Raw genomic sequence first — 16,650 nt, forward strand, 5'->3', positions numbered from 1 at the left:
GACCAGGTGGCTGCATCTAGGATAGAGCCAGTGTCCAAACCTTTAAAAAATGCCCCAGAAGAACAGACTGCTCTTGTAGAGTGAGCCTTCACTGGAGAAGTAAGGCTCTAACCATTAGACAGATAGCAAAAGGAAATAGCTTTAAAAATCCAGTTGGAAATAGTTTGCTTGGAAACTGATTGACCCAGAGCCTTTGGGTGGTAAGAGACAAAGTCATTCAGTCTTACATATAAACCTGTTTTTTTAAAGATAGTATCTGAGTTGTCTGTGCGCATCCAAGGTATGCAATATTCTCTCACTGGGACACTGAGGGGAAGGCACAAAGGTAGGTAGATTAAGAGACTGATTAGGGGACAACTCATTTACCACTTTGGGCATAAAGGAAGGGTTAGTGCACAGGGAATCCCTGTCTCTATGAAAGACAGTGAAGGAGGGATTGGACATCAGGGCTTGTAACTCAGAAACCCTCCTGGCAGAGGCAATGGCCACTAAAAAAACAGTCTTCCAGGTACAATGCTGCAGGGAAGAGGAGCTTGCTGATTCAAAAGGTCCCAGAGTAAGCTTCTCTAACACAAAACTAAGATTGCAAGGAGGAAGTATTGTTTTTTTGGCGGTCTGACATGGAGGATGCCTTTTAGGAACAGTTTAACCTCTAACCTGGAGGCTAATAGTGGAGACATAGGCAGACAAGCAGACATGGCTGAAAGGTGAGCCTTTACCAAAGAGTAGGACAACCCAGCCCTCATCAATTCACACAGATAGGACAAGACTAACGGAACACCAACTAACTGTGGGTCTAGGTCCATTTTGTGACACCAGATGGAAAACCTTTTCCATTTGGAAATATAGGATTTTCTAGTAGCGGGTTTTCTGGACTCCTGCAGACATTTTAGCATGTCCTCTGGAAATAGGTCTATATAAGGGATTAAAACCCTATCACCCACAAAGTCAGGTTCAGGGTTGACAATTGTGGATGTATTAGGGTCCCAATTGCCCTTTGTGAGTAGATCCATCCTGTGGGGTAAATCATGATGATTGCCCCTGGCCAGGTGAAGGAGAAGGGGGAACCAGTGCTACCTTGGCCCAAAGGGAGTCACCAACAAGATTTTTGTCTGATCCTGCTGAATCTTCAGTAGGACTTTTGTAGGAGAGGCAAGGGGGGATGCATACAGAAACATACCCTTCCAAGAGAAAGATAGAGTGGATGTGGGACCCTGGCACAAAGTTTTGGAAGTTGTCTGTTCATGGGGGAGGCAAAGGGATGTACCTCAGTGATGGATTAGGTCCAGAAACACATCCTTGTGTGACATCCACTCATGGGTAGGTCATAGACCTGCTTAAAGAGTCTGTCATAGGGGAGGCAGAGATATCTACCTGAGATGTACCCCAGTGATGGATTAGGTCCAGAAACATATCCTTGTGCGACATCCACTCATGGGTGGGTCATAGACCTGCTTAAAGAGTCTGACACTACATGCTTTCCTGAGGAGAAGTAAACCACCTGAAGGGTAATTTGGTTCTGTAAGACCAATTCCCATGTGAGTAGGGATAGTCTGCATAGAATGTAAGACTTCATACCCCCCTGCTTGTTGATGTACCAAAGAGCTGCGGTGTTGTCTGTGAACCACCTCAGTACTCCCGGAACTAGGTTACTTTTGAAGAATTGAAAGGCATAAAATAGGGTCCTCACCTCCTTCACATTGATATGCTCCTGTGCCTGTTTGGGAGACCAAACATCTCTGACCCTCCAGGCTTGAAGAGTTGCTCCCCAACCTGTGTCAGAAGTGTCTGTGAATAGCTCTAGGGAAGGAAGGGGTGGTTGTAGGGGTAGACCAGAGTTTTTGGTAACTAGTAGGATCCACCAACCTAGTTCCTTTCTTATGCAAGGAAGGAGTGGGATCAAGAACTCCAAAGGATGTGAGTGTTGCATCCAAACAGCTTAGACACCACTGGAACTTCCTCATGTGTAGTTTGGCTAAGTGTAGCATGGGGATGGTGCATGCCACGTACCCTAGGAGATGTACAATAACAGTAGGGGAAGAATGCTCTGAAAATAGGAGGTCAGGAACAGCACCTTTTCTGTGGGTAGAGAAGCTAACATTTTGTCTGTTTGCATCCTGCAACTCAGACAAATGTGATCTTGTGTAGGGGTGAGAGAGGTTTTCTGGAAGTTTATGGTGAATCCTAAGCTCTCTCGCAAGGCAACAGTGAAGGAAAGATTTTCCTGAAGAAGTCCTGGGGACTGTAACTGAATTAAAAGGTCAACGAGGTAAGGGAAGATTTGAATTCTCTGCATTTTGAAGAATGCTATGACAGGAATCAAGCATTCTGTGAAAACTCTTGGTGCCATAGAGTGACCAAAGGGCAAAGCACAAAACTAAAAATGCAAGGAAGTAGCAGAAGAATGTAAAAACTCCTGAACTGTGGGTGGATGCGGATGTGAAGATAAGCATCTCTTATGTCTAAAGACACCATGAAGGCCTGGGGAAGAATGAGAAGGAGAAAGAAAGGCAAAGTCAACATATGAAAAGATGGGACTTTGAGGAAGGTGTTTAAATGGGAATGGTCCAGGAATGGTCTCCAAGGGCCATCCTTTCTGGAGACCAAGAACATCCTGGAGTAAAATAATTTCCCTTGCTGGGAAGTGGGAACATTATCTCAACTGATCTTTGGGGGGGGGGGGGAGGCCGCTGAACTATGGATATTTTCCCAGACCGTGAAATACCCTGTCTTGATGATGTACAGGACCCAAAAGTCCTGTGTGATCAGTTTACAAGCAGCAAGAGACAGATTGAGATGAAGAGACTGGAGAGTGGATAGTCACAGACTACTTGGCTTAGGTTGTGACTGAAAATACTGTTTTGGAGCAGGAGTGGCTGGAGCAGACTTAGAAGAGGCTGGCTTTCTAGGTACCCTTTTACTTTTAAAAGAAGAGGACAGAGATGATTTTATTACAAAGGCAGTCTTAACTGGGTAATTCCTTTGGAACCATGGTACTGGAGATACAAGAATATGTTTAAGGTCCTGTAACTCCTTCCCCTTCTCCTGTAAAGTTTTCTTGAAGAGTTCTGCTGCCAAACTACCGAATAAGGCTTAGTTATCTAGGAGTGAGTCCATCAATTTGGCCTTGAAATCCACAGGCCAAGGTGATAGCCTGAGCCAAGAGTATCTTCTTATGACTGACACAGTGGCAGCTGCCCTAACAGAAGCATCAGTGACATCATAACTGCACTTGATTCATAGGTTCATAGGTTCATAGGTTCATACTAGGCTATCTGCCCGAGGGCATTTACAAGCCCCCCTTTAGTATGGGGAACTATACCCATTATTTTGCTGTACCTCTGTCGAGCAGTGACACTGAGGTAATCCTATATCTGCGATCTCCATCCATTGGTCAAGATTTCTCTTGAACAAGGCCATGCTCTGCCTCACATGTACCGGGATTTTGTTCCACAGCATAGGAGTCTTTGGGTGATGAATCTATCCCTCCAGCTTAATAGCCGTGTCAAGGTTTAAGTCTCCGCCCTTGTGGCTCTTATGGATCTAGATTTTTGAGGTGAAGCATATTCATCAAATCTGGGTTTGACATGGCCTTGTATGTTAGGCAAAGGTCACCTCTGAGCAACTGAATAGAGCTGGAGTTCTTTCAGTCGGGCAGCATAGGACAGATTTTTGAGACCCTTTATCCTTTTGGTGAGGAACTTTTGTGGCCTCTCCAGCTGCTGCAAGTGTCGGGTCAGATACATTCAATGGGGCATTGTACTCAATCATTGGTCTGATGAGTGATGAGTAAAGGGAGACTATGACCTCCCTTGATCTAGATGAGAATCCCTTCATGATAAGGTGGGCAATGTAGAAGGTCTTCCTAACTACTTTAGCTACATGGGTGTCGAATGACAGACTACTATCAACCTGGGTCCCCAGGTCCCTGATAACTTCTTCTGTGCTCAGTGGATTGCCACCTATTTGGTAGCTAGGGGTAACCTTGTTTTTCCCGAAGGGTATGACTATGCATTTTTGGCATTTAACTTTAGGCGTGGCTCTGGCACCAGTTATCCGTTTCTGTGAGACCCTTCTGAAGGATATCTGTGTCAGATGTGTTTTCTACTAAGTTTGCAGTCATCTGCAAACTTTGTCATAACCCTCCTGTGTTTGCTTGTACGAAAAGTAGATGCCAAACAAGAGTGGGCCCAGGACTGAGCCCTGTGGGACACCACTTGTGACAGGCTTTGAGTCTGACACTCTGACCCTGTGGGTTCTGTCACTCAGCCAGTTTGCAACCCATCTTGTGATGTATGGGTTGACATTTATGCTGATGAGTTTTTCAATGATACCCGAATGGGGTATTGTATCGAAGGCCTTAGCCAGATCGAGGTAGGCTGTATGGACTGCCTTTCCCTCATCAATGGCTTTGGTGACTGTTTCGAAAAAGTCAACCAAGTTTAAAAGGCATGATCTGCCTTTGACAAAGCCAAACTGGGTTGGATCCAAAGTCTGCAAATTCCCTATGTCTTTATTTATGAGGTCCATTATGATCCTCTCCATGGCTTTGCAGATAAGGCTTGTCAAGCTAATGGGCCGGTAATTTCCAGGGTTGGTGGAGGCACCGCCTTTGTGAAGTGGTACCACAGTTGCAGTTATCCAGAGGTAAGACTTTGGCATACTCCACACAGATGGCTTCCCCCTAGGGCATGCCTCACCAGATCAGGAATTTAGTACCTTGTACCACTAAATTCCTGAAGGAGAAGATTGATGAAGGGCCATGAAGACATAAAATAGGCTTTGTGAAAAAGCTTGCCAATCATGATGGAGTGCTTTGTCACTTTGCAGATGAAGTGAGGATGACTTCCAATTGAAATTTAGCTGGAAAATCTCAGATGTCTGCCAAACATTTCCCTGAATCAGCAAGAACAACCAGGGAGTACTTTGCCATGTGGGTCTGATAATTAATTGCCCGAAACACCAAAGTGGCAGAGGAGCAAACCTATTTCCCTAAACGTTCCATGAATTTTCTCTCCTTTTTAGAGGTTAACAAGGAAGTGGATGGGAGCAGTTTGAAAGCCTTCTTCATAGAAACAGATATGGTAGCTGGGTCAGCAGAAGGAGCATTGAATAGGAACTTGGGAGTCCTCAGGTAACTTATAAAACCTGTCTGGATGCTGAGAGTCTGGACACTGGGAAGCAGCCAAGAAGGCATCCAGAAAAGCAGGCAGGACTGGAGGGATTGCAGAAGGAGATGGGGAATCCCATCTGCAAGACATAGTACCTCTTCTGCATGTCTGAAACTTAGGAACAGTCCCACTTGAAAAAATATTTCATTTTAAGAATGGTCTCTCCAAAGGAAATATCCTCCCCAGGGGAATTTGTACCACTAAATTCCTGATCTGGTGAGGCATGCCCTAGGGGGAAGCCATCTGTGTGGAGTATGCCAAAGACTCCTCTCCAGAAGACTCCTCCTCTTCTGAAGATGTGTCAACAGCTATCCTTTTAAAGGTAGTTGAAGGGGGAAAAGGCCTGCAGATGAACAGAAGAAGGAGAAGATTGATGAAGGGCCATGAAGACATAAAATAGGCTTTGTGAAAAAGCTTGCCAATCAGGAGACTGCTGTGGTGGAGCAGAAGCAGGAAGCATGTTTTGTTTTGGCCTTCTTCTTTTTGGGGGCTTCCATGTGGTGAATGGTAGTGAATTGTGGAAGGGTTTGATGTCAGACTACATTCAACAGTTTCTGTAAGCACATCTTCATGCACAGTGATTTGTGTGACACCACGAGGGCCTTCGGCGATAAGGAGCCTGGGGTCCCCTTTTTCACCTGGATCAGATGCCTGCACTTCCCTCTTGGACATGCCGGTGGACTCCTTTGAGGATTCCCCTGTGGTATCCACCACCTCCAGAATGGCCTCCGGGCCTACATTGGACTCTGGAGAAATGACAGGAAGTGAGGCTGCAACTGAACGTTCAGGCCGTGATTTCTTGGCCTTTATCAGTAAGGGCTCTCCAAATGACCCAACATCACTTCCATCTCCTGCGCTAGGTGCTTAAGGTGCTGGTTTTCTAAGTAGAGTTTAAGAGACACTAAACAATTCCTGAGAATCTTAGGGATGAAGGACTTACTCGGTGTGGTTGTGGTCTGGGCCTAGACAGAAAAGGCAAAGATCGTGGTCATCTTTATGTAGAATCTGCCTTCCACACTGACACTTGCCCATCCTAGCTGACATGAAACTCAACAAACAAGAAGCAGCAAAAATACTTATTTGGTAACTGGTACACAACTGTTCTGGTGAATGAACATTTGGAGCAGGTGATCAGACAGGCAGCAGAAAATTTCTGAGATAGGTGCGTGCTGACATCTGCTTTATACTCAATGTCTCTTTATGGCTGCTTCTTCACTTAACTGGTGAGGTGAGGAGGCGAGACCCACCAGGGCTCTCACTTCTGACTCCAAGCACCCAGGCATCTGGGTGCGACCCACTCCGGGGACAGTGTCAGGTGAGGATTTTGACTGTGGTGGTACACCTGTCAAAGAATAACACAGGTGTCCTAAGGCGAGATCAGGGAGGACAGAAACTTCCTGTGGAGCAGAAGGGCAAAAGCTCACTTGGTCTTGATTTTCAGTATGAATACAGACCATGAAAATGGAGCTTCATGATCCTTATGGCTTTTTGTGTTTTAAGCAGGAGGTGTCAGAAAAGTTACCACAGGGATAACTGGCTTGTGGCAGCCAACTGTTGGACTGTTCACCCACTAATAGGGAATGTGAGCTGGGGTTAGACCGTCGTGAGACAGGTTAGTTTTACTCTACTGATAATGTGTTGTTGCGACAATACCACAGGTTCAGACATTTGGTGTATGTGCTTGGCAAAGACCGTTGGCATAGTATGTACCTCACATTAGTATGTAGACTTTTGGATACCGACCAGACATATGAGTCAGCCAGAGGCAGAGACTCTTATGTGATGAATACTGCAGCATATGAATAGAAGGACATACAGCTGAATACTCTCTACTTTAAAATAAAATCGATGCGCTAACAGACTAAGATTTGGTTCACTAGACTGGAGTTTGATGACACCCGATTCCAGCAACACTGATTTTGCAGTATTTCAAAAATCTGGAATTGAAGCTAGACCTTTCTATCTTTACTACTAACACTGATATCCTCCAGAATAAAACTTTCTACTCAGTGTCTACTGCAACATCTCCCACCTTCTCCTCACAACTGAAATGGCTGCACTTGGCAATTGCATATTCATACCATATTAAAGAGCACCTTCCAAGACTCACTGTCTCTTCCACAATTACCATCTATTCCTACCTTAGAACCCTCCTCAGCAGAGTATATTTATATTATTTATTTATTTTACATTTGGTGGTTGGGGAAGACCAGCTGGGCATGAAACACCCCATTTTAGTGGAGGCCCCAGGAGAAAAGCTCCAGCAGAGGCATAATTAGGAGGAGGGACGGGTGACAAGAGCAGGATAGGTGGTAACAGAGTAAAACATACTAATATGTCCTATACGGACCACCTCAAGGCCCTATCCCTGTATTCTGTCTCCTACAGGCTTTTTGAGGGGAGATCTATGCCTGGCATACAGGGCATTGTCAGTCTCTACTCTGATGGACCTCCTGCATATCCACCAAACAAACAGCACCACAATTACATTCTAAAGTCTTAATCCTTGCCTGTGATATAAATAGGACCTCCTGGAGAGATAGGTATGTATCACAGAGACTAGCCTGTCTATGGAACAGGCTCCCCATCCATGTGAAGCAGAGATCCTCCCTAACCCAATTCAACTGCAACTTTGACAATTGGATGGAGAACTTGAAATTCATCCCTGGTGTGGTGCCTATGTCTCCAATGGACACAAGCAACCTGTAAATGGGTCATCTCCCAGGCCCCTGCTTATACTTATCAAGGGTATCAGAACACGTCAGATATTTGTGATGCATGGCTGGACTTAAAGAGACCCTTGTGGTCATTAGCCTAGTAAACACCTATGAACCTAGAGGAGAGAAGAGGTATAGTAGAAGAGGAAGAAGAAGCAGAGATGTTATACATATCCTGGATACATACAGTTATGGGGCCAGGATGTTGAGAGGTGTCCTCTTAGATGTGCTTTGAATGCCTATTGGTTTTTCAAGAAGGCTGAGAGCATGATGGAGGGCATTTCAAAAGGTAGCTACATAGTTTGAGTATAAGGAGGCTCCCAGTGCATTCTGGGATTTAGTGATGGAGAGGAGGAGTTTGTCTTTAGATTGAAGACTTTTGGTAGCATGCTAGTGTTGAACCATGTCTTTTAGTGCTAGATACTTATCAGCATACTTCTCAACTTCTTGGTGTAACTAATCTGGACAAAGCCTAAATCCATGGGGGGGACAAAGGCTCTAAAATAGGGTCAAATTTTAAATATTGCTGTTACAAACTTTTAAAGTTGATATAATAACAGGATTTGTGTTCACATGCATTTTCTGAAGGATATGGAGTCTGAAACTCAAATGTATGTCATTATTTAATGATTTGCCTGAAAAAAACATAATTTTATGAGAAACAGACCAAAATATGAGGCAAAGATCTGGACACTGTGCGAAAATCTGGACAGTTGAGAGGTATGCCCATTAGGGCAGTATATTAGAGTATGAACTAGTAACAGCTGACTATATTGGAGGTGATGTGGCAGTTTAGTCCAACTTAGTTGTTTAAGGGCAGAACAGTGATGAGTTCTAACGGGCAATTTGCAGCAAAATGAGTTACTTTATTGTAGCATTGTTCCAGCTTTGTTTGTGTGGGAGTTTGTATGTTAGTAAATGGGGGGGGGGCATATAGAAGAGTAGGCAGGAGGTTGGCTTTAGCCAAGGTTTCTCTAGTTTTGTCTGTTAGGTAGGGTTTTGTTCTATATAACAGGCCGTGCTTTTGGTGTTTTTTTAATAACAGTTGGAAGTGTAGGTTGAATTTCATGTAGTCATCAATGGTGACTCCTAAGAGCTTGGTGTTAGGGATCTGTTTAATCCCTATATTCAATAACCCGTGTTATTAAATGAGGTGATTTTGACAAGAGTTTTGCTTTGGGAGAATGCTAGAGGCTGTGCAGATGAGTCTGGAGTCATCTGCATATTGTACAGGAGTGGTCTACTTGGAAGTAGTGTGTAGATTATTTATAAATATATTAAACAGGGTGGGTCCAAGTATGGAATCTATGGCACCCCTACAATAATGGGCAAAATGACGAGGGTTCTCACTGCCATTTACCTGCTTTGAATCTACCTGTTAGGTAGCTACTAAACCAGGACAGGGAGGAGTGGGAGAGACCCAAGGAGCGGAGGTTTAGGAATAGTTTATGGTGAGAGATGGTGCTGAATGCTTTGGACAGCTCTAAGAATAAGGAAGGCACTAGGTTTCTGGTATTTCTGACTTTATTAATGGTATCAGCAAAGTGAATATCCATGGTGGTGTACTGGTAGCGTTGTTGCCTCACAGCAAGTGGTTCTCCCATTCGATTCTCAGCTACAGTGTGGGGAGTGCCTTCTGTGTGGAGTCTGCATGCCCTCCCCATGGTTGGGTGGGCATTTGAAAGACATGCGTAAATGGACGTGCCTTCGTTGAAGGTTGAACGTCGAGCTGGCACCACGGCGTTTGTGAAAATCTACTGCCAATCATTAGCGGAGTTCCGATGTGGTGACCCCTAACCAGGAAAAGCCGAAAGACAAACATCAGCAAAGTGAAGTAGGGCAGCAGTGATGTTATGGCTGGGACAAAGACCTTGTTGTGAGGGGGAGAGAAGACAGTTTATGGTTAGGTATTGCAGTAACTGGGAATGAACAGGATACACTTTTCTAATATTTTAGACAATGCTGAGATAATGGCAGTTGGTCTGAAGTTGAAATAGTCAGCAAAGGGTCCTTTTTTATGAAGAAGAAGTATATCTGCCTTCTTCCAAATGACTGGGACATGAGGTTCTAGAATGGATCCATTTATTAGTATAGATATTGGAAATGACAGTCTCAGCTGCAATTTTTAGGAATTCAGGAGAAAGGTTGTCTGCAGCAGAAGTTGTAGTTTTTTGTTTTAGGATATAATTTCTTATGGTGGAGGAAGGGACAGGTTCGAGTGAGAATGTGCTTCCATGGAGTTTTGCTGGTGTGGAGGTGGTTTGATGGTGGGGTTGTTTTTGATAAGTGAGACTAAAGCTCGAAGGAAGTATTTGTTAATGTTATCAGCGACTATTGGTGAAGTGTCTTCTGGGGAGGGAGGGGGCTGTTGTCTTTGGCCTGGACTTAGTAGAGTTTGCATTGATGAGCAGAATTTTTTAGGATTGTTTTGGTGTGTCTTATCTGTCTATAGTGTAGAAGTTTTTCTAGGATTTGTTGGCTCTCCATGTTTTCCAGGCCTTGACTCTAAGCACAATTAGTTGCCTACTGTTTTTGGATAGCCATGTCACTGGATTAAGTTTAACTCTTTTCTCCTGATGGAAGCACATTCATTCAGTGTATTGGTAAAGGTTTTCTTAAATTTCAGGGTGACTTTGTCTAAAAGAACACTTTTTTTTAACATAATATATTTGTATTGTTTGTTTGGGGATGAAATTACCTACATTATAATTAGATAGGTTACACACATTCTTGTATGTGTGATGTTTTACTGGACTGCATATAAACCTGTTAGCAAAACTGAGCAGGTGGTCACTTAGTTTGTCAGATAAGTGTGCCATAGTTAGTTATAGGCATTACTGGGTTTAAAGTAGAGGCCTTTGAGGAGAACTTGTTATATCGTACTGGTGTATTTATGAGCTGAGAGAAAACATGCAGTTTAATATTGGCAGGGGGGTGTATCAGTTACATCTTGGGCCCAGTTTATATTAAGGTGCCCAAGGATGATGGTTTCCTGGGGTATATTGGCAAATGCCCAGGATAGTATGACATCTGCTGATATTATTGCCAGAGGGAATATATAAGGTTATGATACATACAGTCTTTTAAGAGTTTGACTTGAGTAAGGCAATAAGAATTTATGCATTATTGAATGATGGATGCTTTTTCTCATAAATTGATATGTTCAGGTGTTTTTTTAATATATAATAGCTACACCACCTGCTTTTTGATATATGGTCTGTTCAAAGGATACTATATCCTGGTGGAAGGATTTCAGTGTCTTTGATTTTGGGTGTTTAGTCACGTTTCTGTGCTAATGAGGGTTGTAATAAGATATAGAAGCATGCAGTTCAGTTATTTCACTACAGATGCTTTCTAAAGTTAATGTTTATAAACTTTAGACTTATTTTACCCAAGTGGCATGAGTGAGGTGCTACATTATTAATGGTGGTACGGGCCATCATGGGGAGATGCTGTTGTGGTGAATGTTACCACATAGTTGGAGACTGAGTAGGGATTGCTGCAATATATAATGCCACTTGGCTTTAAATGTGTTCTTTGTGAATAGTTTGTGGGTTGCACTGATGAATGCTTACAGCCGAAAGTAGTATGCAGGATGTATTTTTCTTAATATCACACTTATGTGATATTAAAGTTTTATGATGGGAAGCTGACTGATGGTACTGGCTGTTTTGTTAGTTTGTTTAGTTTGTGGGTTGGGTTAGTTACTTTCCTATATATTTGTTTGAAAAGATGGATATGATATAGGTTGTAAAGTTTGTAGGCCATATGGAATGAAATACTGGGGCAATGGGCTTAGCATTGGCCACAAGACTAGCGTTGAGAGGTGTACGATAGTTATGTGTGAAGAAAGAGGGGGGGAGTGAACTGTAGCACCTTGAATAGCATTATGTAAGTGTTCAATTAACTTGATCTACTCTCATAACACCAAAGTCACAATTACACCCTTAATATAAGCTAAGATGGCTTCCAGAATTGAAATGGTCTAGGTTTGTAGCTGTTCCCTCATACACAAACTTCTAAACCACACCTGTTGTACCTTCTTCCTCTTTGGCTTTGTAAAAGCTTTTCATCAGCCTCCAAACTCTTGTTGTCTATTTCTTTGCATAAACTGTACTACAACATGACAGAATTTTCCATCACAGTTTCACAGGTTCATAGGTACTTACTTATCCATTGTTCTGTGTGGATCGTAAAAAGCGTAGCCTTACACAGCCATGGCAGCTTTTAGCCCTTATTATTTTGGATACTAATAACCCAGAGATTGACCAAACAAGGATGTGTTAGAACATTTGCATGTTTCTCCTATCCATGAGGGACAGAGGTGCTAAACCATGGGTGAATTTGTGACTACCCATCCATTTGTCCAAATTATGTTTGAATAGAGTAAAAGAAGTAATTTGCTTTATGTGGAGTAGAAGTCAGTTCCACAGAAGTGGTATTCTCTGTGGCATAAACCTATCCTTCCAACATGTCCTATTTGTTTTGCAAAAGAAATCGCAATCCCTTGAGTGTATGTTTATGATGTCAAAGGATTTGAGAATGTGTAATACTTCTGAGAGAATAGGTTCTGGAATCAAAGTAGTCAAATTCTGCAACAACATTCCTTTTCTATTCATTCTCAAAAATATTCTCTGAAATCATCAGTGTGAGATTAAAAGGTGATTTAAAGAAAAGTGATTACTGCACATGCTTCAAAGGTGACAGCTAAGGTAAGTGACTACCAAGTTGCTTTCATAAGGTCATTATTTCTAGATTTCTCCATTTATGTACTTTGTTCTTGCTCTGTACTAAACTTTTACGCATATATTTCTTAAGTCAAAATACTAGCATTTACATCTACTTCTTGTAGTATACTTTTTTGTTTAAAAGGTCATGCCTGAAAATTCTCTAGTGGGTCATGTCACTTTCCATCTTTGGAAAAGAAAGAATAAGTACATGTATAAACAAACATTTATGCTATACTACAAGAAAGACAGCCATAAGCACAGGGAATGCACAGGGAGTGAATGTGAGAGAGAGAGAATGTTTTATAAAATGAAAGAAGATGAAATAATACAAAAACAAGCAGGAAATGAGAAAAACTGTGTTTATGTGTGTGTGTGTGTGTGTGTGTGTGTGTGTGTGTGTGTGTGTGTGTATGTACATATGTGTGTAGAATTTGCCTATAAAATGGTGAGACACAAGTAAACATGGTGAAAAAAATACAAAAATTAAATATTTGAAAGAACAATAAAATAGAAGGATTCTGGTAATAAAAGAAAGGCAACATAGAAAAAGAATGATAGAGAGAAAGCTTGAGAAAACACTACAAAATACAGAAAATGGTAAAAAGAAAACAGCAATTATTACTCACTTCCTTTACGCCTTCGGTAAAGAAAAAAGATCAGTGCTGCTAAACAGAAGATAAGGAGGATGCCAGCACCAATAGTAGCTCCAGCGATGATCCCCACAGGCACGACTTCTAGAAAGACAAAAAAAAAATTTTTACATCTCAGTGTGAGGAAACTTTCTGTTAGGGTCACTACCACATGGAATTACCGCTGAAGCAGGCAACCAATCAGTGATGGCCCAGACAAAGAGCAGCTCTCATAGGCCAGTGCTTGAAGTTCTAGACTACCATCTTATAGCTACATTTTTCTTCACTTTTAATTATGTTTCATACTATAAAAACATGGTAAAGTTTATCTGCAATAGGAAAATGCTTTTGAAATTGTATTTTTAAATAATTATGACTATGACGATGATGATGAGAAATTACAATGACATCTATGACTTAAGTTTCAACGACAAAGGTGTAAATGTAATTACTTGTGCAAAAATGAGCAACACGCCAACAAATAATTTCATTTCAATAAGCTGTAACATAATTTTCCTGCAACATGATTATTTAGCAGTAAGCTCTCAAGTACCTCAAGCTGTAAATGGCACTTCATAACAATAATTTGTACATCACTGATTGCTTTTATTTATATGACAATCAAGTAAAATTATGAGAGCAATGACCAGCTAGACTGAAGGAACAGCATTAGCACAATAAATAAAATGTAATGTAAAGGAGAATTACTTCACTTGGAACACAGAACGTGGTCAGCCATCACGTAAGTAACTAGGATATAAGTCCTTGTGCAGCATTCATTTGCTAATTAGTTAAATGACAGCATCAATTAACAACTGCTTCATATTCATATCCTATAGGATTTTGTGAAGTAATGGGGAAAGCATTCAGCTGTCTGTTCTAATAATTTACCTTTAAGGTAAATTCTTGCAGTAAACTTGAAAGCATGCAGTTAAAAAAAAAACAAAAGCATACATTTTTTGTGTAATGTGTTTGCAAAAAAAAGTTAATCAGTGTAGAAATTCTTTTGCTTTATTCAAATGACTTTTAACACCTTAAACTAAATTAAATTTAAAAAGATGCGTGAAAGAGACATTTAGTTTAGAAAGCACTGCTGCAGCCTTTAAAGCATCATAGAGTAGACTTCTCAAACAAGTATTACAACTATGGTGTTTTTTATGTTAATATTAAGAAAAAAAATATTCTGCAATTCTCTGCACCTTCTGACACTGGGTTCTTGCCCCAAGCCCCCCCCCTACATTGAAGGTATGTGTTTTACAACTAGATTTGACATATTATTTTATACTAACTTATCATTCTGATATTTACATGCCAAATTCATACGTTTCATATCAAACTAGTAAGGATCTGCTACATGATGGCTATGCATTGGTCACTTACCCCACTAACATTATGTTATATTATATTTCATTCAGACCACAGTCACCAGAGGTATAACAAAGGACTCTAACTTACTCGAAAAAAACATTTTTTTAAATATTTTATACATCTAAGGTTTAAACCCCAATACTTTGACTGCCTAGTGGAAGTTCCTCAATGAGTGACTCCAATCCTGCTTTCACTGTAACTTACACTCCTTGGCTCTTTCAAATGGATTCAATATAAACCTCCCAAAATCAGTGTTTCTTAAGTATGTACCTGTTTTTAAGTTGGTAAAACCAACAGGATGTTAAAAGAGCATATTTCTGAACATCTCTCTAATACAGGAAGAAATACTCCTATCAATGCCTTGGAGAAGCATACAGCTGAGAATAATGACTCATTTTTGTATAGTTTTAGAGTCATAACTATTTTAAGAAAGAATCAGAGCTGTGATGATGTTACTTTCAGAACTGAATGTAATGAATGTAGATGGATAAACTATTTCCAGCAGACAGTTATCCAGGTGTTAAAAACACTGTGAACATTAAATCCATTTTGAAAATGAGATAATTAATTATTTATGTCTAATTACTATAATTATCCTGGCCGTGATCTTATCAGTGTATTTAGTCTTATTTATACTGTGCTGTTCATCCTTTTTTATTTGATAATTGATAAAGATTTATATTTGAAAGCTTTGCTATTTTATATTATTAGTACATCTTTTTTTTTACTATTTTGAGGTGTTGAAGACATTCTTTGTTTGTTTTTGTTTGTTTACGTTTAAAATAGCCTGGCTTTAACAATCATTGTACTATAATATGCTTCCTAGTACTCAAAGAATATCTGCCTTCCATTTCCTTAGATTTTGACATATCAGGGGTACATTTATCAAGTAATTCCACCTAACATCTTAGGTCTGCTGTCAATTTGGCATCTAAAATACTGATTCTATTACATAACTCTTTCTCAAATTTCCCCAGAAGAACTTGTATACAATTTTCTTACTAAGCCTGTAAACACAAGTAAGTTACATGGCCAAATGTTACCTGGATGATAACAAATTCTTTAAGGTTTTTATCCCCTTTCCCTAAAGGTGGAGTGACATTAAAGTTGCAGGATGTTGTAGGGTACTTTGCATGTGGGAAATGGAGTGAGTGCTTGCTTTCCAAAGTTTTTTTCCATTTCCTTGCAGACTGGGTTTCAGCTGATATTTATTTTTGGCCATACTAAACTTAATCCATCACACTAAATCTCTACTAAACTATGGTTTATAACTCTTAAAAGTTAAAAAAGAGAGCAAGCTTTAAAACCAACCAGCCATTTATTAACGTAAGCGCTTTCGTGCAAGCAATGCCTGCACTTCATCAGACAAATACCTATCCCAAGATTAATTACTTAATGTCATTTAATTAAGATTACATATCTCTGAGAAACTGTTAAAAAATGCCATAATAGGTAAAAACACATTATTATAAATTCACATATATAATATAATAAAAATACTTTAAACAAAAATAATACAATTGGTATAAAAGTATAGCATCTTGGGATAGGTATTTGTCTGACGAAGTGCAGGCATTGCTGGTTGGTTTTAAAGCTTGCTCTCTTTTTTGGTGTTTGGTTTGTCGTTTTTGCTTGGTTAACTCTTAAAAGTTGTTCAGAATGAACTTTTCTGAACACTGAGATGAATGACTGTACTGTGAATGCAGGTACTAGAAGGCATCAGCAGTCTTTGAAAACATTTAATGGTGGAGTCCTATTTCCCCAAATATCTCTAAGTCTGTTATCCATGTATTCAGTTTTCTGCTCTGCAATGTTCATTTCAACTTTTGACACCCCTGGGTTTACTCTTCCAATTAATAATAATGCATAGGACAAATTTAGGCCAAAGCTTGATATTACAGACAGAATTGACTTTCTCATAATATCTTGGTTGTTGTTGTTGTTGTGTCTTTCGGCTTTTCCTGGTTAGGGGTCGCCACAGCGGAACTCCGGACCAATAATGATTGGTAGTTGATTTTTACGTGCCGAGTTACCA

At 40.6% G+C, this 16,650-nt stretch overlaps 1 protein-coding gene across 2 annotated transcripts in view; it reads right to left on the reverse strand.

Moving 5' to 3' along the window:
• KIRREL1 (kirre like nephrin family adhesion molecule 1) overlaps positions 1 to 16,650 on the reverse strand; it is a 1,121,500-nt gene that overhangs the window by 60,695 nt on the left and 1,044,155 nt on the right. For both annotated transcript variants that reach the window (XM_044059334.1, XM_044059335.1), the window contains one exon: positions 13,245 to 13,352. In XM_044059334.1, the coding sequence (XP_043915269.1) occupies positions 13,245 to 13,352 (108 nt within the window). The remainder of the gene's footprint in view (positions 1 to 13,244; positions 13,353 to 16,650) is intronic.

This window comes from Protopterus annectens, chromosome 17.part0 (assembly GCF_019279795.1).
Source record: "Protopterus annectens isolate FY-2018-M chromosome 17.part0, PAN1.0, whole genome shotgun sequence".
NCBI classification, from domain to species: Eukaryota; Metazoa; Chordata; order Ceratodontiformes; family Protopteridae; genus Protopterus; species Protopterus annectens.